Source organism: Penaeus japonicus, unplaced genomic scaffold (genome assembly GCF_977035675.1).
Source record: "Penaeus japonicus unplaced genomic scaffold, GWHDUDI00000001_assembly GWHDUDI00000019, whole genome shotgun sequence".
NCBI classification, from domain to species: domain Eukaryota; kingdom Metazoa; phylum Arthropoda; class Malacostraca; order Decapoda; family Penaeidae; genus Penaeus; species Penaeus japonicus.
In genome coordinates, this window is record NW_028234421.1 from 28,411,384 (window position 1) to 28,437,667 (window position 26,284).

General features: G+C 34.5%; 2 protein-coding genes across 2 annotated transcripts; one reads left to right on the top strand and one right to left on the bottom strand.

Moving 5' to 3' along the window:
• The first annotated feature begins 530 nt into the window (after positions 1–530).
• LOC122252602 (HIG1 domain family member 2A, mitochondrial) lies at positions 531–5,529 on the top strand. Its single transcript, XM_043015148.2, has 3 exons — positions 531–668; positions 1,885–2,057; positions 4,884–5,529. Exons 2-3 carry the CDS (start codon positions 1,892–1,894, stop codon positions 5,039–5,041), a joined length of 324 nt encoding a protein of 107 aa, XP_042871082.1. The 5' UTR covers positions 531–668; positions 1,885–1,891; the 3' UTR covers positions 5,042–5,529.
• Positions 5,530–7,166: 1,637 nt separating this feature from the next.
• alphaSnap (Alpha-soluble NSF attachment protein) lies at positions 7,167–25,199 on the bottom strand. Its single transcript, XM_043015146.2, has 6 exons — positions 25,012–25,199; positions 14,282–14,478; positions 13,708–13,814; positions 12,359–12,517; positions 11,636–11,809; positions 7,167–11,359 (listed from the first exon to the last, which is right to left on the bottom strand). The coding sequence occupies exons 1-6, from the start codon at positions 25,101–25,103 to the stop codon at positions 11,213–11,215; spliced, it is 876 nt and encodes a 291-aa protein (XP_042871080.1). The 5' UTR covers positions 25,104–25,199; the 3' UTR covers positions 7,167–11,212.
• Positions 25,200–26,284: the final 1,085 nt, after the last annotated feature.

Below are 26,284 nucleotides of genomic sequence, written 5' to 3' on the forward strand. Positions count from 1 at the left end.
ATATATATTTATATATATAAATGTGTATATATATACATATATAATATTATATATATATATGTATATATATAATATATATATATATATATATATATATATATTATATGTATAATTATATCTATCTATTATATATATATCTATTATATATATATATATATATATATATATATATATATATATATATATATGTGTGTGTGTGTGTGTGTGTGTGTGTGTGTGTGTGTGTGTGTGTGTGTGTGTGTGTGTGTGTGTGAAAAAAAAAATATATATAATAAATACATATATTATATATATTATATATATATATATATATATATATATATATATGTATATATGTATGTATATACTGCTTATAGAATATGTATAAACACGCTCCCGTATCGGTGTGTGAGCCTGTTGGTTTTGATAAATTCAAATATTGTCATAGTTAAAACATTTTAAGCACAGTTTATTGTCAATCCATATATTCCACAATAAATGAACAATAACTTTACAACAAACACATACCCAAGCATAATACCAAGAAAAAGAAAGAAAACCACTCACTATGTACGAACAAGAAGGAACCATTTTGTTCGTTAAAATACGTTCGCTAAATCCTGTTCTTTTGAAGGTGTTCACTATCTCAGGCAAGGAGTCTTATGAAACAACACAACCGAGACCAAATAGTAAGCATTCATTTCTCTCTTTGATTCACTCTATGAAATCCCAAAGAATCCTTTAATGACAAACACTCGTTTTGAAATAGAATGATCATGCATTTTTGTAATTTGAACTTGGATAACGATATCAAGTCGTTCTTTATTGGTTAGACGTCTAAATATACTTAGCTTGGTATTTAATTTATTATTTTTTGGTTTTGTTGTATTTGTCTCACAATTTCTGTATTTCTGATTATGTATGTTAGGAATGAAAAAAATGATTTTCTATTACAGTAAGATATATAAAAAATATTAAATTCGTCTTTTGCTCATATGATTTTTTTCCTCATATTTATATTGGCTGTATTTTATTCAAATCCTCTTGAAACGTGGTGATCTTTGAGGAAATGAAGTGGCTGTGTTTTCAATATCATAAGGCCATTCAGAATTGCAACATTTTCAGTGTTCAGCAATGCACTCTAGAATTGCATTTAGGGAATGCGAAAAGTAACGTAAAAACCCTGCCTAACTTGACCAAGCTCTGATATTAATCCTCGAATAAAGATATTCTCAAGCCAAGAGACGTGCACCTCCCCCATTGGACTCCCTTTCATGGGCACTTCATGCTGACTTGCATAGCTTATGTCATAAAGATGATTATATAACATTGGTTTTACAATGTATAGTGATACATTTTGATCAGATTTCACAGAAATAAAAAGGTTTACCTAAGTTAATCTATCCTTGAGTATTATTCTAGCATATGTATTCCCTATTTATGGGACCCCCACCCCCCCCTGTGGACACCCTTTGCCGATTTTTAAAAACTTGCATAACGACAATCCAAAGTTTTACTCAGTAGTGTCAAGTGATCACTACTTCCATTCACTCATATTGGCTCCTGCATAGAAACCACCAATGATAAATCTGGCAAGGATTAGTTATTATTATTATTATTTTATCATAAAGTGCCAGTGAGCTATACAAGGTACACCAAAATTTATACTGTTGAGGCTTGTTGGCCTTTGCCCGAGTGTTAATTGGTGAAAGGGTTAAGCATAGGCCTATTGTGGATGCATTTGGAAGATATACCCTCTTTCTGTATGGTAAAAAAGTATTAGGCTATAATAACACTAATCCTGTCTTATTTATAAATATAAAAAATATCAAACAAATGTGTGTACACTAAGCATGTTTCTATAAGATTCCTAATTTCCACTTTTTTCTTTCTTTCTCTCCCAAGATATAAAATGTCAGACAGTATGAACAACGAATCTGTGGGAGTGAAGGAGGAATTTACCGAATTAGACTGGATTACTCTGAAGAATGATATTGGCTCGGAGCAGATGATTCACCAGGAAACAGCTGGCGAGAAGTTCCAAAGGAAGTTCAAGGAAAATCCTCTCGTTCCCATTGGTGAGAAAAATGTTGCTTTTGGACCTTGAGGAAGATGCAAGGTTTTTTCTATTATTGTTTTGTCTTTTTTTTTTTTTCTTTAAGTTATTTATTTCTTTTTCTTCTACTTTATATTAATTCCATTACATTTATCTTTTGAATAAAGATTTTTCTGTTAAACTGGAAACTTCAACATGCAGCTTTTTTGTCTTACACAACACAAAAGGTTGTTTTGTAGAACTTTTTTTTCATTATTATTATCTGTATGCCAGGGGCCGGAGTCACTAACGCACTTTCCATGATAAATATGCTGGTAACTACAGTTATGATGGTAAAAAGACCGCATCGGTATTCATGAACAACTTACCATGATAGAATACAATGCTAAATTTACCAGTGGTTGGAGCTCTGGTATGTCCACTGGCAACTACAGCGACAACTCTCTTATCTCGCTTTATCTCAGCAAAAAATCAACATTTAAGGCGACACTTTAGTTTGCATGTACACTTATTATGATCAGAGTGATGGCAACTGTTCATTTTCATATAAACATGACAAAGATAAATAAAATTCACAGGAAATAAGTGAGAATAATGTTCATGCAGCCTCGTCATAGGCCTACAATAACTGAAAATAATACATGGAATTAATAATTTGACAAATTCAAATATTTTATTTTAATGACATAGTTGAAAAACAGTAAACATATAAGTATATAAATAATTTTTGTGTTTGCATTAATTTACATACAATTATTCATAATCTTACTCATTTGAAGGGTTTAATTGGCATTTCTTTTTGGAAAACATTGATACAAATAACACCATTGAGTGGAGCCATTGCTTCTTTTCTTTTGACTGCAATTTATAAAAAAGAAAAATAGTATGTTTTTCAAAACCATTACATTATATATGATCCATAAGATCATGCAATAGAATATGCTTTCAAGGAAATTAATTTATATAGAAATCTTTATCATTTCTTTCTTGAAACAAGAATATCTCGTAGCTGGATCAGGCTTTGTTTACATGTCACAGGATTGGTCAAAGGAGCCTATTACGGTGATAAAGTCGATTTACCCTTACCAGTCGACTTATCATCGCTTGATAAATCCCACTTTGCCATGATTGGTAAACGCGCTGGTAATTGACCGCTGGTAAATGCCGTACCATCGTATGTTAATGAATCCAGCCCCAGGATGATAACCAGATTTCATAATTATGCAATATTCAGGTTATACCATATTAATATAACTTAGTGTGTGAAAATTAAGCACAAATTAGTCAATCACTCTGGCTGACTTGGTGAGTTTTTCAAATGAGTTAATCACACTTGCTTCTTATTATTTTATTCTCAGATGTTTTAGAATAATTTTCATGACAGTATACATTGCAAGAAACTAGGCTATTTATTTGCTATGATATAGTAGCTTAAAGTAACACAGACGGTAGAGGTGGCCAAAAGAAGTCAACGTTGGCAAGAACAAGTGGCCAGAAAAGAAGATAAGCTTTGAAAGCCCAATGCATGGGAGTAGCACAGCCCAAAGCACCAGGCAGGCCATTCCTGTGCCCAAGATCAGAAGAGAAGAGGCTGGGAAACCTAAGTAAGAAGGTTTCCCAGGACATCTATGTGGAGGTGGAGTTAAATAGGAGAGGGAACAGATGGAACGGGGAACCGAAGCAGCCGTGATTCATACAATGAGAGCAGCATGAAGCAGGTTTAGAGATGTGAGCAGTATGCTGTGCAGAAAAGGAGAGTTGAAGAAGGCATTCATTCTGTTGGGAACAGTATTTTGTACATAAACATAGCCAGTGAAGCAGACTGATGAAGGAAAGCTAGATGTGAGGTTGATGGCAGGGGTTTTGTTGTTTCATAGGAAAAGGAACAAGGAAGTGAATGTTGGATGTTGACAGAGTAGTAGATGTGATATGAAGGGGAAGCTTGAGATAGTATGGACATGTGAAAAGAAGGGAAGGGGAGATAAAGGTGATGGAAGAGGACAGGAGGACAAGAAGAAGGGGTTGACCAAGAATGAGGAGGATGTGCTAGTAGCCATGAGGGCCAGAGGGCTTCACTTTGTTGATGGTCATGACTTGGACAAATGGAGGACCTGTTGTGTTGCTGTTTATTCCTTTTTCCTTTTTATTTACAACTTTTCTTTTAGGTATTTGTCTCGTGAATGGCAACAAAACAGAATGAAATAATGTAAATTCCTTTTGATTGGTCCTTATATGGTGTAAGCTGTCCATTGATACCAGCATCACTTTTGTAGTTCACAGGTTGAAGTTATGCACAAGTGCTTGTTCACTCAAGGATCAATTAGTAGACCTGCCAGATATCACCTGTTTACCTCTTTTCTTGATGATTCAGAAAACAAAAGCCACTTTTACTATTATTATTATCACTAACATTATTTTTACTATCTTTCTTATAATAACAGCAGTAACAATAATAATAGTGATAAAAGTATATACTTTTTTGGTGAAAATTCATGGAATGGGTTGAATAGGCTTACTAACTTATTATTTGGTGATTAAGCCATGTGTAAAAAGATTGATGAAACAAAGTCACACTTGACAGTGCATGTACAGGTACGCATGCTCTCCCATCATCAGCGGAGGAAGTATATATTTTGCAAATACCAAGAAATCAAACATTACATAACCTTTTATACTAAGGTTTTCTAAATTGGCTAGAATCTTTTTATTTTATTTATATATATATTTTTTTTTTTTTTTTTTTTCCCAGTACGAAATCTCCCAGCACTGCATATTCTTTGTTCTGCATAATTTAATAGTTTTTTCTGTTATTCATGATTTAAGATCAAAATAAAATTTCACATTTCAGGATGTGGACTGACAGCTGGTGCCCTTTGCTTTGGACTTATGAGTTTCAGTCGAGGAAATCGGAGAACATCACAAAATATGATGAGGTTGCGTATAGCAGCTCAGGGATTCACCATAGCTGCATTGATGGTCGGTATTGTGAAGACTTCTCTCAAGTGAACAAGTGAAGATTTCTTTTCTTTCTTTTCTTTTTCTTCTTTATTAGTTGATGATGGGATATGTAAATAAACCTATCTTGGGGTGATATTCTCTCTCTCTCTCTCTTTCTTTCTCTCTTGCTGTATCTCTCTTGCTATATCTCTCTCTTGCTCTCTCTCTCTCTCTCACGCCCCCCCAAGATATTAGATCTAGATTCTATTTCAATTATCTGGTCACATAGATGTAATGGAATAAAGAATCTAATGTGAAAAGGAGAGAGAATGACATAAAACTGCAAGCAATGATAACATTAAATTCAAATCAGCCCTCTTGTGATAGAATCTATAATAAGCAGTCACCCTCATTCTCTCTCAACATTCTTTGTCATTTCTTCCCAATGTAAAGTCTATTTGAAGAATATGTAAATATATTTTGAAAGGATGACAGGCATTATTGTATTCTTTTTTTATTGTAAAATTGCTTAAAAATATAGAAGAATGAAATACAAAGAGATTTTCAGTGTGTTTATCCTCTAGTGGGTATAAAATGATCAGGAGTAATGGAAAAAATCTCAGGTATTCTCAGGGCATGTTTGCACTTGCTTTTCACACATTTTCTAACGGCTTGGAATTGGAATGTGAATATTTTGTTCTAATTTTCATATTTAAAGACATATCAGTATCAGATATCTGTTAGCATCTCATTTCAAATGTGATGTTTTTATTGTAACTAGCAAGAAAGGCTGAAATACAGTATTGTTATCATTGTCTTGATGATTGTACGATATCAAAAAAATATGATAATTCACAATTATAAGTACTAAAATCATGTTTAAAAATCACATTTTCCTGTAGTAAATACACTTTTATATTAAAATGATGTCAATGATGGCAGCATGTTTGTGTTTGTTACTGCCCTATTTCTGTCTCATCCTTTTGTTAAGTTTGATTGAAATTTTCATTGCTAAAAGTTCAATGTTGTTTTAAGGGTGCAGCGAGTGAAAAATTCAGACAGTTATATTTTCCTGTATTTCCATAGTTTCTTCTTTTGGCTTTCTTTAGCGGTTACCTTCTTGCATTATGTATGACTTTCTATATGTGAATGTTCAGCAGGAGCTTGGTATAAAAAGATATTTTTCTGATTGTATTTGGTATATAAATTTTAATGTTTCAAGCTTTTTTTTAATAGTAGGAAACACAAATCTAAAAATGTAGCTTGAAATCCCAAACAAAAGGTTTCAAAAATTATTAATAATTTGCATATAGTAAAGTTTGAAATAATATTGAGTGATATGAATCATCGGTCTTTCTCCAGCAAATAGCAGAGAGAAGAATAATGTATATAAACATACTAATGAATACATTTAATGAAGGCTATATGTATTTGACTGTTGTTATTTTTAGTCTAATGAAATGGACCAATAATGAAGATTGTCAGTAAATTTATGTATTTCTAAGAGTAATAGAATATAGGAAAACCAGAAAAGTTTATTCAGTTTTAAGCAAATTCTTATTTCATGGAATTTCTTTTTTAATCCTAAATTAGGTAAGAATTTATTTCCAAGTTAAATATAATATAGTAAATTCACGAGGAAACTAACCATTCACAAAATTAAACTAATAGTGTCTGCAATGAAACATTTTGCAAAACTCGTCAAAAAATTGTGTGCAAACTACAAATAAATACTGTGCCAAAGTGACTATTGAAGGAAACAGCACATAATTCTTTATTTTTGCTTACTTGTGAAAAAAATCATGATAATCTGATTTTTATCTTTTCACTTTTTTTTTTTTCTTTTTTTTTTAACCTTTTAACCTTTTAACCTTTACTAGATCAGGCTGGTCTGTCAGCATACCTGCTCATATAATCAAACAGCCAGCCAGAGAATATATGCAGCCCTTTACTTGGCTTGTACCTCAATTTTTTGTTTTCTAAGTATTTGTCTCTTAGTCAAATATTTAATTTCCTTACATCACACATATTTTGGTAGCCAATTTATATAGCGAAATAAGCTGGAAATTATAGATCCTTAATAAATGAGAGCATAGTAATTACTTGATACTATTCAGTTATTTAATTCATTTTCAGTGACTATGTATTATTTAATTAACTGTAGTATTCATTCATGGAAGAAATGAAACAGTAGTAGAGTTTGAGTGATTGGATAGTATTCAGAAATACAGTACTGAGTTTGACAGATACTTGTATGGTTATATTTACAAAAAACCTAAGCACAAACACATTAGCATAGCTGTTGCTACTACAGATAAGATATGAAATTTAAGGGAAACAACTCTCAAGAACATGTTTAATTACTACACACCAGCTTTCGTTATGAGCTATACTCTTTTAAATCTCTCTTCATCAACAAGATCAGAAAACTCCATAATCATATAAAGGTTGGTTTCCCGTAACAAGAAAGTTTCTACTACGTGAGCCTAACACACCAACAAATGAGGAAGGTATTTCACTCATACAATAATCAGGGTGTGATAAAATTATATATATAGTCTCTCCATATAAAATTCTAACTTATTACAATAGTTAATGTCTTAATTAATCTATTCATTGTGTCTTGACTCTGATATGCAACAAACATAGTGCACTGTACTGCGGGAATCAAGATTTCAGAAACGTAATGAGGGAGAATGGTTAACATTGTTTTATTTAAAGAAAATATATATGTATATGAGGATTTAGACAGTTTCTATGGAATTTAGTAGACAATACATTTAATTAAGGTTACAAGTAGCTTAAATGTTCTTCCATATCTATCTCTACATTCATATCCATTCTAATGAAGTTCCTTATATTTTACTTTTTTCAATCTTCGGACACTCCCTTTTTCATCCTAAAAAAAAATAGGAGAAAAAAAAAGAAACTGTGAGACCTAATTGCATAGTTGGTTATCTCAAAAGATAAGATCCCTCAATCTATAAACAAAATTCATAAATGAAAGGATCCGTTTCTCATATTAGTCAGATAATGAATCTGTTATTGTGTGTGTGGATGTTTGTGTTTCAGACAAATCATGGAAGGAAGGACAGAGGGAATAGACAGAAAAATTATGCCATTGAGAAAATAATATAAGAGAAAGAGAAAGAAAGGATGAAAGAAAAAAAGAAAGATACAGAGAAAGAGAAAGATTATTATGCTTTATTGGCAAAACACTAGTTCTGTTAATCATTTTCCCTTCACACAGAGATAAAAAGTTGCAGTGCAGTTCATAATATAAAAAAGTTGCTCTATGAGGCCAGGAGGTTTATCTTTACTGTTAATGGCTAAAGGATGCACACTCCCCACTGTATCTCACAAAAAAAGAGAGTAAAAGAAAGAAAGAAAAGAAAACTAATTTCTTGCAGCACTATAACCGATTTCTACTATGAATATGTAAAGGGTTTACAAAATAAGGCTATTGTGCATATATATTTAATAAAAACTTCTTAATGAACAAGAAGCATGCATTATCACACAAAATCATCGTCAGTGAAACAGTCACCACATCAGACAGAATCTAGGCTGGACAGCTGGAAGTGCCTGTACAAATATACCAAATATCCTTTCAACATGTGGAAAACTTTGTCAGTTATTGGGTAGACAGGGGGAAGGTGGTTTAGTATGGAGTGAAATACATGTAATACTTTATTTTCACAGTAAACATCTGTTTTAAAAGTGTGGGGTAAGTTGGGTGGTGACACTGGGAATAAAAAAATAACGAGTCAAACAAAATCACAAACAGATTTTGGCTGTTATGATTAAATTGTTTTCAAAATATAATACTAATAATTCCTGTGTTGAATGAGGAACTTTCCTCTATATTACACTCTATATAGAAGAGAAAAAAAAAAATATTTCCTTTCCAATACAAACATATGATAACTATGAGTAAACCACTAACAATGATTGTATGACACTTGTAATCCTAAACTTTCCATTTTAAAAACTGCCTTTAAAGTTACTATTCATTGTTCATTATTTGAGACAATAAACATTATATATTATATCTGATAGCAATAAAACAATTATCTAAAACTACAGTTTCATTCAACATTATGACAGAATAGTCCACTCTCATAATTTTCATAACTCAGTCACTTTGGATTCTCAAACTCTAGAGCACCTAACTGTCAGTTTTACATATTCAAACAGCTTTCTGGTCTTCGTTCCATCACAAACACTTTGTGTATCGAGTCTTTGTGAGCAACCTTCTAGAAATCTGTCTTTCTAATAATACAATACCATCATACAGCCAAAGTCTGATGGTACTTAAAACATTAATCAAAAGCAAAAAAACAAAACAAAAAAGCAATAACTATACAATAACGTCTTTTTCACTAAATTCTCATTGTGTTGAGATGAAGTGTTTCAGTATAAATGGACCTTGTATAACTTGGTTAGACTGAAAAAGCATTGCAACCTGTTTCCTCCAAGTGACTGCATATCAGTTCTTAATAAAACTCTTGGACATTTTCTTAGCATTTGTTTGTTTGTTTGTTTGTTTAGAAAGAGGGAAATTTTTTCTACAATAAAATAGAAATAATTTATTCCACACAATCAATCAATGTAACATAAATTTATAAAATATAATAAATTAAAGAGGCATAATACTCTAAAGTTTTAACATCAAAATTCAACTCAAAAGTAACACCCTTTCTTAATCTCTTTATTACAGGAATGTGAAGCCTTTCTGAACATACTTAACGATTCTATGCAATAAACCACTTTCATGAATATTACATTTAAAAAAATCTATCTGACTACTTTAAGACACAGAAATAATTATTTGCTTCTAAATACAGTAAATATACAAAATCAAATGTTTTGGGTGGGAGGGTAAACCGCTTCAAATTAACATAATGTATTTCCTAACGACAAAGCCTTTCCAAAAATTTATATTTAAAGCTCATAAACTTTACAGCACAAGTACCTTGTGCCACAGATTTGCCTTTAAAGAATCTGAAAAATTAATATGTCAGGTACCCTACAAAATTCAGCATAGAACTTCTAAGGAATACACAAACATGCAGTTCAAAGCATTACTTTTAGTTAAATAGTAACATTCTCAAACATGCAACTGCATTGTTAAAAAAAAAAAAAAAAATCCATGGAAAAAAAAAAAAAAAAAAAAAAAAAAAAAAAAAAAAAAACAGGATGTTACTGAAATGTGAATCCACATCTGAAGTTCAAATGAAGGCAAAATAAGGATAAAAAAGGGGGAGTGGAAAAAATACTCACAAACTCTTACTTTTTTTTCTTCTTTTTTTTTTGCCTTAAAAATTTCAAAAATATACTCAAAAGTAAGCTCAAACTATCAAATGCTCTTTCCCTTTAACTTTATCAAAAAATGAATAAAATAAAAATAAGAACTTAATTAATACCACATGGCCACACATGCCATTCACACTTGACTTGACTTTGACAAGCCTCTCTCAAATGAATTTCATTATTATTCATTTCACTACATTTATACAGTCTTATCCTTTTCCTTGGGATAGAGCACACATGGAACTAAGTAGAATGATCTAAATAAAAACAAGGAAAATATATAATAAAAGTGTATAAATTACATTATATTTCTGGGGGACATGATATTCATGGTAACTACACTATACACAGGAGTTACTATGAAGCTCTATTAGGATGATGATACTATAACCCTATAGCTTTCACAACTCAGAAGACTTGGTATATCTATCAGTCTTGTCATATCTCTTGATATATCTATCACAAAGCTAAAAACTTCTTGCTCTATATATGCATATCATAAAGAGAACTTAAAATTAGATTATAGATTAAATAACCGCCTTATATGGACTGATAATTATGGAAAAAGACACTTCCATGCACCTAGAAACAATGAGAGAAAGGAATTGCTGCACATACACTAAGCATTTGCTTTTGGACAGACAGGTAAAAAACAAACGACAGGAAAAACTTTACACCTTGACAGATACACCAGTTAAGACTTCTACAGACAGAGACTAGGAGGAAAGAGACACAACAAATGCACATTAGAGTTAAGAGAGTAAAAAGAGACAGGAAAAAAAGATCTCATCATTAACAGTATAAATAACTCTTTGTATCATTTTTTCGTCGCACACTAGTAGCGCTACATTAGCATCATCCTAGTAGCTATCACTCAACCATTGTCCCTTAGAATACCTCGTTCCCTCAACACCTCTCTCATGCCCCTCAACAGAGGTCCTCAGCAGCGATTGATTTCTTAATTCGGAGGAGCATGGTTGTGTACCACTGGTCGAGGCGGGAGATGGAGTCGTAGTCTTTAACTGTGTCTGTGAAAGCGTCCACGTTCTGGTCCTCCAGATGATTCATAAGGGACTGGAAGTATATGTTTGCAAGATAACTCAGGATTACCTTTAACTGTCTCAGAAATTATCCCACAAAACCCCATCCCCTGGTACATAATCAATCACTAAAAATGATCTTTTATTCATTACCATTTTCTTTCATTTAAAGTTTAAAAGTTAAATATTCAAGGTAGCACACTCTGATACTCCCAGACCTAAGCTGTATCTCACATTCCACAATTAAAAGGAGAAGGCAGAAGATATGAAATAAATAAAGGCAAATCAATATTTGACATAAGAGACTAACCTTGAGTAGTTTGCATTCGCGGGAGTCCTGGAACGCTGGGTACATCTCTTCATACTTCTCCACAGCAATCTTTGAATTGGTCAGATCAACACACAAGTGGCACAGTGCTGCTCGGAACATGTATTCCTTGGCACTGTATTTGAGTAAGGAGCTTTCTAGGGAACTGGCAGCCACCTAAATAAGAGTAACAAAATACAATTAGAAACATATAAACCTATGCAACAGTTTTGACACCATGAAAAATGCTGTATCCTGCAATTCATGTATTACATAAAGCCAGCATAAATAGAAAACAAACTTTCAAGTTATGAAATATAGCCTGGAACATATTTTGAGAGATAGTGTGCAAGTCCCATGCGGAATTTTCTTCAATCTCTTCTAGTACTTTTAATCATCATAAATCCTAACTTTAGAACTATAGCTTATCACTAAAAAGTCAAAGATAATGAAAGGCACATGACTAGTGAGCAGGTCCATACCCCAAGCCTCTTCCTTTGCTCTGCCTCTCTGAAACACCTCAAAACCTCCATATAAAACTCTTTACTGACTGACTTATGCATGCCAATTACAGATGACAGAAAAGACAATGATACATTTGCTACAAGACCTGCAAAGTATCCCTCAAAACACATTCCAAAGGCCAATCTAGAACTGATCTAGCACTCATTCTTCTCCATCTATAGAATGATAATAATAATAAGAGACAAATAAAGCCACACTAACCTGTTCATAGATCTGGATTGCCTTCTCATAGTTCTCCATCTGTGCAGCAAACATGGCCACCTTGAGGAGACACTTGTTGGCCGAGGAGTTGTTCTCTTCACCACGGAAGTAGTCAGAAGCCTGTTCGTAATGCTGGATGGCCTTCTCCATGTCCGCTACCTGATGTGCAAGACATTGAATTTGCCCAAAATAAATTAATGAAAATATTAAAAGGGAATTGTATTCAATTTAACCCATTAGCAGCGGATGGCATGATTTTGCTGCATAGGCAGAGTTGGTCATAGACGCGGATGGCACCATGCCAGACATGTAAAACAGCCTTCCTACTGCACAGACCTTATTTTTAATACCGTGACCAATGGGTTAAATTATGAATGGCACTTTACTGGTAAAATAAACAAGACTAACTACAGGGCAAGGATGCAATATCCACAAGAAAATCATCAACATTTTCTGAAATTAATATTGAAAGCTACAAGATTCATTATGTAATGTGCCTCCACACACACACACACAAAAATATATATATATAATATATATATAAATAAATTTAAAAACAATAACATAAAAAAATGGAAGAAAAGATAGAAAGTGAGAAAGACAGATGGTAGGAGAGAGAAAGACAAAATGAATGGGAGAGGTGGGGTGGGGTGGGGGGGAGGGAGGGAGGGAGGGAGGGAGAGGGAGAGAGGGAGGGAGAGAGAGAGGGAGGGAGGGAGAGAGAGAGAGAGAGAGAGAGAGAGAGAGAGAGAGAGAGAGAGAGAGAGAGAGAGAGAGAGAGAGAGAGAGAGAGAGAGAGAGAGAGAGAGAGAGAGAGAGAGAGTGCAAAAACAAAAGAATAACTCAAAAGAGACAAAACCAAGGCATATAAGAATGTATAGTTAGTTCTATTTCATTCAGTCCATATCTCATCCTCCCACGTGAAGCAAGTCAGCTGAGCAAACTGCTTTGGCCAGTTCTCCCTTTAAAACATTCAACATTGCTGCTTCTCTAACTACCTCCCCTTTATTCTCTCTGGAACCATACATGAATAACCCTACATTGTGTAATCTTCACATTATCAAAGATAATACATACCCATACCCTGTGAAAATTTCACATTACTGAAAACAATACATAACTTGATAATGTGTAATTTTTACATTACTTAACTGTGACAGAGGAGTCAACCTGTGATTGTGAGCCTCCTAATTTTTCTAAAATCTTTTAATGCCCAAAGTACTAAATTTGGTGTATCACAGAAGAAACCACTCATGCAATATCTAAACTGTCATCAATATCTAGATGTAAATTACATTTGATTTTAAGAGAAAACAATAATACACACATATATCAACAATATGCATTACCTCTGTCTCAAAGATCTCAGCAATAGACTGGTGGTGTTTAGCAGCCATAGTGAATTTGCCCATGTCAGTGTAGATTTCGATTGCTTTCAGCAGGCTGTTGACAGACTCTGTGGAAACAAGAGAAATGTATGAATATACACAGAGTATTCATAAACCCTTGGGATAAGGCCTATATGATAACAAAATTTCAGTCAAGTATAGAAATAAAAAATTGGTTATCCTCAGTATCTAGCAACTTGCTTTAAACATAGAAGATTAAGAAAAAGTACAAGAAAAAGACAGCAGAAAAGGATGAATATTAACCCACACAGGACGGGTGGTACAGCATGTGTACCGCGCATTCAAAAGCCCAGTTGCCGGGCGGCACAGTATTGTGCCAGCCATTCAATTGATTTAGGCCTAATAATTCGAACGCCCCAGCATTTGGACATTCAAGGCTAGAATTCCCCCGTCGGGAATGGGTTAAGAGGCAGCATAAGAGAAAAAGAATGAGAGAGAGAGAGGTGTCATACAGGAAATAAAAATCATCCTAGTACCAAATCTCTCCCAACAACGGAAACAGTCTGGCACCTACCATTGGGGTCAGTCTTCTTATAGCAGTTCCCAGCCTCCACATAATTGGTAGCTGCATCTAGGCGCGATCCAGCTTTCGCATGGAGAGAAGCGAGCTCTGTGAAGGCGTGGCCAGCCGATCCCCACTTCTTGGCCATCTTGAATTTGTTAGCAGCTTGCTGGTAAAGGTCCATGGCCTCATCTACCTTTGAAGAGCCTCTGTTGGAATGAAGGAATTAAAAGAAGAATAAAAATTATAATGTGAAGAGGAGCTAAGAAAAAATAACATATAAATTTCAAAATTCAATTCATGGATTTTTTTTAAATTTGAAAGATGACAAATAATTCAATATACTTAAATAAAGCCTTTCTTCCTTCAATTACCTCCATTTACATTATCCACTAACTTACAATTTAATATACTACTACTGGTTAGTGAAAAAAAGATTAGTAATGAACATACAACCACACCTGAAATACAAAACCCTTAGCTATTGAGGCAACGTATGGTACTTCATGCTGCAAATGTTCCAGATAAAGCTGAAATTTCTGACAGAGGATAATAATAATAATGACTGAAAACAAGGAAAAGGAGGAGAAGAAGGAGGAGAACAAGAAGATGACATAGAAATATCTGGAACATGGTTAATATCTAGACCTTCAATGTTAATTTTCAAACTACCAATGCTGAGTCAAACTTCTAAAATCTATGTAAGAGTCAAGAACTTCCCTTGAAATATTGAAGGGGGTGACAAGCATGATCGATATTTTTTGGGAAACGCTCCCTTCTCTCTTTACATAAACATTAATCATACTGTAACAATGAGAGCGTAATGGCTTACCTTACAATTATTATTTTTTTCTTTTTTTAACTTTTCATTTTCTGACACATCATTAATTCTTCTTTTGATAAGGCATTACACTTTTTTAACTGATCAAAATCTTACAATCCCAGTCTTTCAACAATGTTCAGTTTGGTAAAATATGAGTGACTACAACTGTTATCTCTTATTTCCTTCTTTTTAAAATTTTTAATAATTTTCTTGAGTAATCTATACCAGATATGACTGTATAGCTCAAACTATATTAACAATCAACATGACATTGTCACTCCTCAAATGATGCTATGCATATTAACACATTGGACAAAGTTACACACAACATCACCAAAGAGCATTTAAACCAGAGGTGATGCTGCCAGGTTTTGGTTTTGTGGGCTTACACTTTATGGCCTATTATGGCCAATCTTGGGCCAGTACAGCAGCTGGGATCAAAATATTACTGTGTTTTCCCTCAATAATGCAACAATAAATAAAGAGCTCTGGCAGATGGTTCTCTGCCATGTCATGGAGCATTGTTCTTTCAATAGTCTTTCTTTTTTAATAATGAACTTTCCATTCTAAACTACTTTTAAGATTTACCTAAACTTTTCATTATTTCACAATATTCTAACTTATTTTGAAGAAACTAAATCATGGCTTGAATTTCCAATACACCAAAAAAAAACAAATATCCCATATATAACAATTCTGTTTAAGATGAATCTATCACCGTATAATAGTCAAATCTAACATGACAAAACACATTCAGGATCATTTCATTTCACAAAGTGAGTATTTGATACAGTAGGCCCCATAATTTAATAAAGCTCATGACTCATTATAAATGTAATACTTGTGGTACTCTATATTCCAAGTTAATTCATAGCTTTCACTTTTATCATCACTTGTTTCTGTATTGATCAAGCATAACTCCAAACCCCTAAGTTTACTCCAACAATACATTGAATTTTAACATTTCCACTTTATCAGGCAGAACACACACAAGTACCAGCAATGTATTAAATTCCTTGCCAGATCTAAGTGTAAAACCCTTTAACATAACCACCATTAAGTTCTGATATGCACAATTCTCAAAGTGAAACTGAGTATGCTGGAATATTTCTGAATATGAAAATTAAATATGCAATATGTAGCACATATTACACATGTTTATTGGTTTGTAGAGGAGGGGGAAAATCAACCCATTTAATCTTACAAAGTCAATGTTAAAAAAAGCAATGGCAATACTATAGTTACAAGCATAAACCCAATCACCATCATTTTCCATAATATTGTATTGACATGCAAATTAGCTCAACATCAGCTCAATAACTTAACTTGTCATTCCTTTTGTAATGTAAAAGACACACATTACCTTAATCTGTCTTCATCAAGCTACAGTTAGTCAAAACATGTTATAAACAAGTATATCAAGCATTACCCACGAGAATAGCCTGAAACAAAAAATGAAAACAAATTAAAACACAAGGTATAGAATACAATAATACATTTTTGGAGAAAATGAAAATGCATAAAAATATCTTTAACAAACAAAAATCTGCAATCTATAAAGTATAAGAAATAAAAATAGAACTAAAATATAATAGCAAGATACCAAAACTCAAATATGCAAGCCAGATATTTAATCTTTTACAAACTAAGATAATGTTGGAACTAAAAGACAAGTAACAACAATGTCTTGCATGGCAGCTAGATGTATCTTACAGTGTTTCCAAAATGCCATTTAAAATTGGAGTCAATTCATTGCCACAATACTGACACAAAATTCTACATACTAATACACAGAAATATAACATTTCTGAACAAGGAAAATAAGATTAATGCCACCTATCAGTCCAAAATAAAGTCAAGATTCAAAAATAAAAAGATGATGATAAGGTGGGGTGGGGTGGGGGAGGGGGGGAGGGAGAGAGAGGGAGAGAGAGAGAGAGAGAGAGAGAGAGAGAGAGAGAGAGAGAGAGAGAGAGAGAGAGAGAGAGAGAGAGAGAGAGATGAGGGAGGAGGGGAGGGGAGGAGAGGGAGGCAGGGAGAGAGGGAGAGGGAGGCAGGGAGAGATGGAGAGGGAGGCAGGGAGAGATGGAGAGGGAGGTAGGGAGAGAGGGAGAGGGAGGGAGAGATGGAGATGGAGGGAGGAAGAGAGGGAGGGTGAAGGGGAGGGAGGGAGAGAGGATGGAAGAAAGGGAGGGAGGGAGGGAGGGAGGGAGGGAGGGTGGAGGGGGGGGGACAGAGGGAGGGAGGAAGAGAGAGGAGAGAAGTGAGGGAGGAAGGGAAGGAAGAAAGGACAGAAAGACAAAACAAACCAGACAGAGGAGCATCAAAAAAAGAAACTGTTGCACCTTCTGTTATCAAAAGGTGCAGCAGCTCCTGGTTCAATGTACCTTGCACTCACAAACAAACCTCTTTTAATTCATGCGACCTTTTGACCTTCGCACCCCCAGAACTCCCACCAAACTGAGACAGGAAAGGTTAAATTGGGTCAGCATAAGTCAGTGCAATATTTGACAGGCTATTGTCAGTTTTATGCACATATAACTATACATATAAAACACACATGCACGCACATTCACACACACTCTTACGATCGTATCATCTATGTCAGAGAGGAATAAAGGGGAGAAAATATATTTGAAGAACTACAAAACGAGAAAGAAAGTGGAAGAAAAAAAGTATTTGAAGAACAACAAAGAGAGAAAGAAAGTGGAAGAAAAAAAGAAGAAAGGGGATGAGAAAGAAGAAAAATGAAGAGAAGACAAAAAAGAAGAAACAGAAGACAAAGAAAAAAATGCTAGGAATGGAGGAGGTGGAGGAGGATGAACCAAACTCTTCTGAAAGAAAAGAATAATGAAAAACATGACGGAAATGGAAATCAGTATGAAGGGAGAAATATACAGATTAAACTTAACACATTAGAAAGAAAAATAAAAAGATAAGGAAAAAAAAAAGGAAAAAAGATACAGAAAAGTCAAAAGAAGAAAATGAGGAAGGGCAATAAGAAGAGTCAGACAGAAGCATGATGAAAGAGGAAGTATATCCTGAAGTCTTCAATACTGAGGACATGGTTTCCTTCACATATATCACCTTTAGCATACCTTTCCTCCTCACTCTTTTTTTTTTCTCTTGCTCTCTCTCTCTCTCTCTCTCTCTCTCATTTTCTCTCTCTCATTTTCTCTCTCTCTCTCTCTCTCTCTCTCTCTCTCTCTCTCTCTCTCTCTCTCTCTCTCTCTCTCTCTCTCTCTCTCTCTCTCTCTCTCTCTCTCTCATTTTCATGATCATTATACAGAATCCATGATGCAAATATATTCAGCCTGAATGTAATTTTTTTTTTTTTACCTTCATTTTTTTTGTGGGGGGGGGGGGATTTTCTATTCATACAAAGTTCATTGTAAATGAGAGTGCTATTTTGGCTGTCTCTTTGTTTTTCTCTCTTTCCTCATCTTTCTCTCTATCCTTTCTTTCTTTATCCTTCTCTCTCTCTCTCTCTCTCTCTCTCTCTCTCTCTCTCTCTCTCTCTCTCTCTCTCTCTCTCTCTCTCTCTCTCTCTCTCTCTCTCTCTCTCTCTCAGTAGAAATAATAAATCATATCAATATACCTAAATGCCCCTCTTTTCATTCCCAAACTGTATATCAAAACTAAGAAAAAAAAGAAAAAGACCAAACACTAATTTGACACACAACAGACTGGACATCATTCCATGACTCTTGACCATATCACTAGGTTAAAATAAGTGTGTAGCATCCCATGTTTACAGGCTGGATGATTACATCTGAATATTTATAGCAAACTCTGTTTCTATATATATATATATATTTTTTTTTTATTGAAAAAGGAAAGAAATATTTTGACATATCTTAAGCAAACTTTATTATTCTCTGAAATAGGAATATGCCCGCTTACGCGTGCCCACGCACAAACACACAAACACACACACACACACACACACACACAAACACAAACACACAAACACACAAACACACAAACACACAAACACACAAAAACACACACACACACACACACACACACACACACACACACACACACACACACACACACACACACACACACACACACACACACACACACACACACACACACACACACACACACACACTCTCTCTCTCTCTCTCTCTCTCTCTCTCTCTCTCTCTCTCTCTCTCTCTCTCTCTCTCTCTCTCTCTCTCTCTCACACTCACACCACAGACAACAGAACAAGACCATAGGACAAAAACACCCGCAATAAAGTGTGGCATTGCATTATTCCACTATTTCCTCCTTTTGTTACATCCCCTGAAATTACAAAAGTAAAGTCTTTAGTGTTTTTTTTTTATATTACTTAAAAAAAGGATTTTGTCCAAGTTCCGATGCCTCTCAAACAACTACAGTTAGCTAACATGACACCTGTTAAAAGTATCAAATAAATTTATCAAAAATATAAATAATATGTATTCTGTACACACGTACACAGAGTTTTCTCTTTGTGTTTACATGTATGCCCTCCCCCAAGAATTGACTGGACAATGACAATGGATGGCAAGGGTGAGGCCGAATTCCAGATGGCACCTATAAATGCCATAACAATAGAGGATCTTCCTTGCTCTGAAACTCTATATGCATGGAATTCAACCCATTAGCAGTGGATGGCATGATTTGCTGCAAAGGCAGAGTCAGTCATAGACGCGGATGGCACCGTGCCAGACAATGCAAACCAGCCATCCTACTGCACACATATTTATTTAAAACCGCGACCAATGGGTTAATGGTTCTGATGGCACTCTATCAAAAATCAGCTGATACCTTGTTCATTTATACTTTTGTTGAAAAACAATAATTTGCTTGTCAAGGGAACGAAGGAGGGAAGTAGGGAGGGAGGGGTAAAGAAAAGAAAAGAAAAAAGAAAAAAAGAAGAAAAAAAAAATTCTCAGTAGTTCCTTTCCCATAAACACAGACAGGATTTATGCTAGTCCTGTAAATTATAAATAATTACCCTTGACTTTTATCAAATGCATAGAAATATTTCAATTATCTAACACTTGAACTACACCCAACACATTCTGAAGATGTGGATGATGCATTCCTCCCCTCCTCCCCCCACTATGAAAGCTTGCCATTCTGTTATTTGAGAATGCAAAATTATTGCAAATAATGCTCACACATGATGCTCATCTTTTGCAATCCCCCATGCTTCTTCATTTTACCCTTTTTTCTATTTCTATAATATTCAACTTTGTATCTTTCAGTCTATAATGGATTTTTATGGCTGGTTTTCTCAATCTTCTACCCAAATCTTGAGATACAAAATTGCCATATGCCAACATTATTGATCACTCTGTTCCTCTGAAAATTATATCGCTGAGTCTGAAATGATGGATGTCAACAGAGGACTAACAGTGGACTGATTTGAAAACCTATTTCAAAATTAGTAGAACAAATTGCTGATGTTTTACTGCAGAGATTAAGTTTTCAATGTATAATATCAACATTCCTATTATGTATGAATTATGCTATATCTATGGGTTTATTACTTTACAATATATTCCTATCTATTGTTAAAATCACAAATTCACTATTGCTACAACCATGATTACATTTGTTCATCAGTCTTTTTTTCTAGATACACATTTCCTGTCTCTTCATGTATTCTCAGCATTCTTGATGTTTAAAGGACATATGTACTTCTGTACAATATACTTGTAGCATTTACATATATTGCATAATCAACTCTTATTTCCTCCACATGAAGAATATCTAAATATCTTCAGAAAATAGTATGACAAATGTAAATCATGTTATCACACAAATAGATATAACATATTCCCTGGAAAATTTACAGTATTAAAGACATTCTAATATAATTCCTCTCAATAGGATTAACAACAAGGTTTGGGTCATCTGCATCTCCTAAATTTTCATCATATATCTGGCAATAAATTTCATCTGGCATTCTGTTTCATGGATATGTTCTGTAAAATTGCAGCAGTAAAAATCATCACTTTGTTGTTATTGAGTTCTGTTTGTAGTCTTTTGTTTTAGTGTACAAAGCACCTCTTTAGATATTCAAATGCCCTCTCAATATTGCAATAGGAAAAATTGTATTGCTTTTCTTGAGGGGTGCGTGGATTGAGAACAGGTTTAAGCAAGCAGCATTTACAGTGAGGATTCTCAAAATCATCAAGATGTCCGCAGTATTAGTTACCCTCCAATTCTTGGCAACAGAAACTGCTTTTAAATATGTAACTATTACTTGACATTACTTGGATTGGGTTTGTTCTATCCATTACAGTCCAAATTTTCTTGAATAGAAATTACAGAACAATCCAAGCTTAAATGGTAGCAAAATAAATATTTACCCAAACAATTTCAGTGGCAATATATATAAATACAATTATATAAAAAAAAATTAGTAATGATCCACACAATGTCAAGCATTCATCACTAGTAGCATTCCAGCAAAGGCCAGTCATGTTTCCCACCTCTTTCCTTGTTATAAATGGAACAAAGTGAATATGACACAATGATTCTAGTACTATATGGTATATTTCATCCAGCCAAACTCCTAACCACCTTCCTAACCCATTCCCACTCTAAAAAATATACTATCAATTATCATACAGACTCTTCCACATATCTAAGTGTCTTCCTACTAATTATGCATAATACTGATTTATAGCATTATAGGCATCTTATTTGCATGTCCTTATTTTTCTGTTTCCATTGACACTCAAACATAAGGGGTAACTTCAATATTTCTTTTCAGCCTTGACCCTCCACTGTGCAGTACCAGTATGATTTGATAAATGACCATGGTATATGGTTCCTACCACAATAACTTTGTCTTGGTAAAGCTTCAAAATATCAGCCATAATTTGCAGCAGGGGTGGGGGGTATAGGTGACCCCCAAAGTCCTGTCAACCCACAAACATGGCAGAAAAGCCAAGCGTTTCAGTCCTATCCGCCACAATTGTTGAAGATCTATCAAAAACTGACAGGCTAACGTATGTAGTGTACTAATATTTCTAGTGCTGTTTCACTAGTTTTCTCCAGCCACACCCACCATATCAGCCCCATATCACCATGTTTCTTGGAGGCCTTCCTCTCCCTCAGTCAAACAGACAGTGTTCCCCATCTCTTTTCTTGTTTTTTAATTCTTACAAATTAAATGTAGTGAGTGTGAAATAGAAATTCTGGTGCTGTGTGGCATATATCATGCAGGCAAATCACTCCTCCATCCTTTTATCTCACCCATGCCCCATTCCCCACATCCTACTCTTACACACAGTATAGTTGCCTTTCAGTTTATCTTGTTTTTGTTTTTTGTTTTTTACTATTTATACATTTAAATGTATATGTTATTGTTTTCTTGACAAACCATGTTCTTTACTGCTTCCTATGTGTTTCATTTGCATGGTTAATCACATTTCTTCCAGCCACACCCACTATGCCCCTGTTAGGCCCTCCACTCCCTCAGCTTCAGTTTTACGTTGCCTTTTAGTATAGTATTGTCTCTTAACTATTTACACACTTCCATGAATATTTCACTATTTTCTATGAATAATGAAGTCATTTTCTTGCTCTATTTCTGCAATATTTTCCCATCTTATCTCAGTTTTTTTTTTTTATAGGCATGGTAGCTTATTCCCATTTTCTTTCCTATTTGTGGGGTACCTGCAATAACTTTTTCAAATATGAGAAGTAACTGCAATAGTTTTTTTTCTAATTTGATGCTTTACTATACGTTTGTATTTGATTTATGACAATGATATATACATTTTCTGGTGTGTAAAGTCACGCTCTTGAAATGCCAAGAACCAAAATTGGAAAAGTATACACTAAAAGTAGCTGGGGGAACAGACATACTGAAAGCCTTGCATTCTTTGGTGGTTAAATGGGTTCATAAAGATTTCATGCATGTATCCCCCTGCTATACTTTGTGTTAGCCATCACCTAACCTAGGAAGGCCCTATCTTGGTGGTGGCCAGGATTCTGGACCAGGTCTAGGTGGCCCAATCAGAACTGTTGTCATCTAGATATAGAAATACATACACCATTACATCCATATTTAAACAAATTGATAATGATAGGAAAAATATATGTTTTGCTATGGCACAGAATAATAAATGATAATACCTCACATGTATATTCTGGCAAATTTCAAGCTTGCATTATTCCAGAAAGGTCTACAGCAGTGGTTCTTAACCCGGGGTTTAGCCTTCCTAGGGTAGGGGAGGGTATGAATAATTTTTGGGGGGGTGCTAGCCCAGGAAAAAGAATGGAAAACTTTTTGGAAACATCATGCCTTTAGCATAGCTATAATGTTGATGTTTTTACATTTTACAGAAAGCATAATGTTAAAACAATAATAAGAACAGTGTAATATAATGGAAGTGTGTTTTTGTATGTGTGCATGAATGTGTGTGCGCTCACGTCATAACATCTCCACTGATTGAAGATTTGAGGAGGGTGGGGATGGAGACAAGAACAAGCTATTACTGGGGGTGTTTTGGTAAAACAATCAAGAACCACTGATCTACAAGGTCTATCTTGCCATAGTATGTATTGGAGATATGTCAGGTCAGTAGGCCACAAGGATTCTGAAGATCTGTATTGGCTTTGTGGATGTCCATCACAATTCCTTTGTCCTTTATAATACCAGCCACAATATACTCTAAATTTTCAACTTTCACAAAGGATAAATTTGATCTCTGGTGTTTGAAGACCTAAATTTTACATACCAGTACATGTATCTGTTGTTTAATCACATAGTTACTTGACAACAGTACATCAAAACTGAAAAAGGTTACCCCTTGTGTATGGACAAAAATGGAAATAAATAGAAAGAAAATAATCTATCATAATCTATAAATCAATAGTGTATATATCCATATGCCTTTATAGAAGACAGTGTCTTCTTTTAATGCTGCGGGTTGCTCAAGAAGGGAAGTGGAGGGTGTCCTATGAGAGGGGAGGAAGGAGGGTATCCTCAGAAAGAAGGAAGGGAAAAGTTGGGTGTCCGAAGAGAAAGGAGGAAGGAAAGAGGAGTGTGTCCTAGGAGAACAGAGGAACAGATGAACAGAAGGGAGGGAAGAAAGCAGACAGTGGGTCTGGTAGCCAGGTGGGGGTGTAAGTGGAGGAGAGACTACCCAAATAAGACCTGGTGCATTTGCAGGAAGTATAGGGATGGTGAGGTGAGTGGGTGGGTGGGGCAGTTTTCTGTGGCTTTATAGTTTGCCAGAAAAATGCCACATAAAGAGACGGAGCCAGATTCACTACTACACACCCCTTACATTGAATTCACAAAAAGAGGAGAGAAAATAAACCATCCATTATCGAAAGCTGATCCTCCATCAAAGCAACTTATAAGAAGTTGCAGTATAAAAATAATGACAGATGAGATAGTCTTTAGAAGGCAAGCACTGGAATACCAATTTATTGGACGTGCATTTAATATGGTATTCCAATGTGCACAACAGATATAATCTATACAATAACCTAAAGAAAAAGCACACATAAATATACAATTCTTAACAACTTCCCAAATATCCATTTTCAAAATATAACAAACGAATAGTGAAATGTATCAAATTCATCCTTTTCATCATTGTAAATACATAAATACGTTAGATCAAATGACAAGGAGGCGAAAGTTCCATTAATTAAGAACATATTACGTCTTCCAACCACTTGACAAGTCCAATAATGCATCGAGTGAAAGGAACCTCAATAAAGTTAATATCTTGTTATCTTCCTTAAAATACCATGTGTCAATAACATAAATCCTAATAACCCTCACAAGAACCTCATATCTCACTTCTAGCCTCATAAATATCCCATAATCAACTCATTTTTTACATTCATATTGCGACCCTGAGTTCCCACCCCCTTCTAAACAGTCTTCAAAACCCTTTCCATAACTCACCCAAATAGAGATCCTAGAAAGCCTTTGGACGAGGTGAGCTTCTTCTCAGCCTCGGCCATCAGCTGCATCGCCTTCTGCTCCGCGTCAGCCATCGTGAAGAGGGAAAAAAAGATGAGACTTCGAGCTAAACGTTAACCTTACTTTCTTGAACGAGTGACAAGGCTCGTCTGCCTCTTCAAACAATACGGTTGGGTGTCGTAGTGTGATTTTGTTTTGGGACATAGTATTGAATCTCTTTACTTAGCTTTTGAGACATTCGAAATCCTTTATGATACGCAACTCTACGACTTATAAAGGATACAACCTTATAGAAGATGGAAAATCATATCGTCTATAGAGAGTATTGACTAATCGATTGTATCAAAGACTACATGCGAAAGACGGGCAAGTTCCCCCTTACATTGGAAGCAAAAACGTGAACATTCACTTATCAGTTAGCGCCATCTATTGACCTTACGGCAAACTAAAAGGAAGGCGCGAAAAATCATTTGATGTCTTAGTCAATTTTTATTCGATTATATTGTTCAACAAATCATTCATGATCTCACTCCTGTGCAATATATAATCAGAGGTTACATATTGGTCTTTCATACTTATAATTTGTTTTAGTAAGCACGGATGTCTGATGAAAATAATACCTTATAGAATAAAAAAGAGAAAAAAATCTTAAGAATGCACTCAATGCACGGTCCATTCTTATTTTGCAACACACTGAATGAATAAATTAATCGTGGAAATATATTAATTTACTATTATCATCTAATTACATCCTTGTCTGCCCAATATTTCGGGGGTAAATGAAAACCCATGTTTTATATTGTTTGCTTATGTTTGGTTTGTTAAAACGATTGCAAGCATAACAAATACATAATTTGAACTACTTTCGAAGCACCTTCTTTTTTTAGATAACACAAACATTTGTATATGAAAATAACAATAATAATGGGTAGTAAAAAAAATGAACAAAGCATAACATAACCTTAATCAGCGCCATCTATTGATAAAATGACACAGTATCACGGACAGATCTCTCTCTTTCCCGTCTCGCTTATATGGTCTTTGGATTGTATACGCGGAATTTCTTCAATAGATAAAATTACGTCACAAGACAAAATAGAGACATATTCTCCCTTTCAAACACTTAATCATAGTAATATTAAAAACCTACATGAGGCTTTTTGACCTCTGAAATGCCAATATGAAACTGCGGTGTCATTTTTGCGTCTGTTCTATTTTAGAAGTTATTTTCACTTAAAAATATGTTACTCATTTT

Bases quoted from the DNA above. Each gene is read 5' to 3' on its own strand.
- LOC122252602 (XM_043015148.2), top strand. From the start codon at position 1,892: ATGTCAGACAGTATGAACAACGAATCTGTGGGAGTGAAGGAGGAATTT. The intron at 2,058-4,883 runs GTGAGAAAAATG...TTCACATTTCAG, and splicing joins AAATCCTCTCGTTCCCATTG to GATGTGGACTGACAGCTGGT.
- alphaSnap (XM_043015146.2), bottom strand. From the start codon at position 25,103: ATGGCTGACGCGGAGCAGAAGGCGATGCAGCTGATGGCCGAGGCTGAG. The intron at 13,815-14,281 runs GTAGGTGCCAGA...TTGTTTCCACAG, and splicing joins TAAGAAGACTGACCCCAATG to AGTCTGTCAACAGCCTGCTG. The intron at 11,360-11,635 runs GTTAGTCTCTTA...ATATACTTCCAG, and splicing joins GCGAATGCAAACTACTCAAG to TCCCTTATGAATCATCTGGA.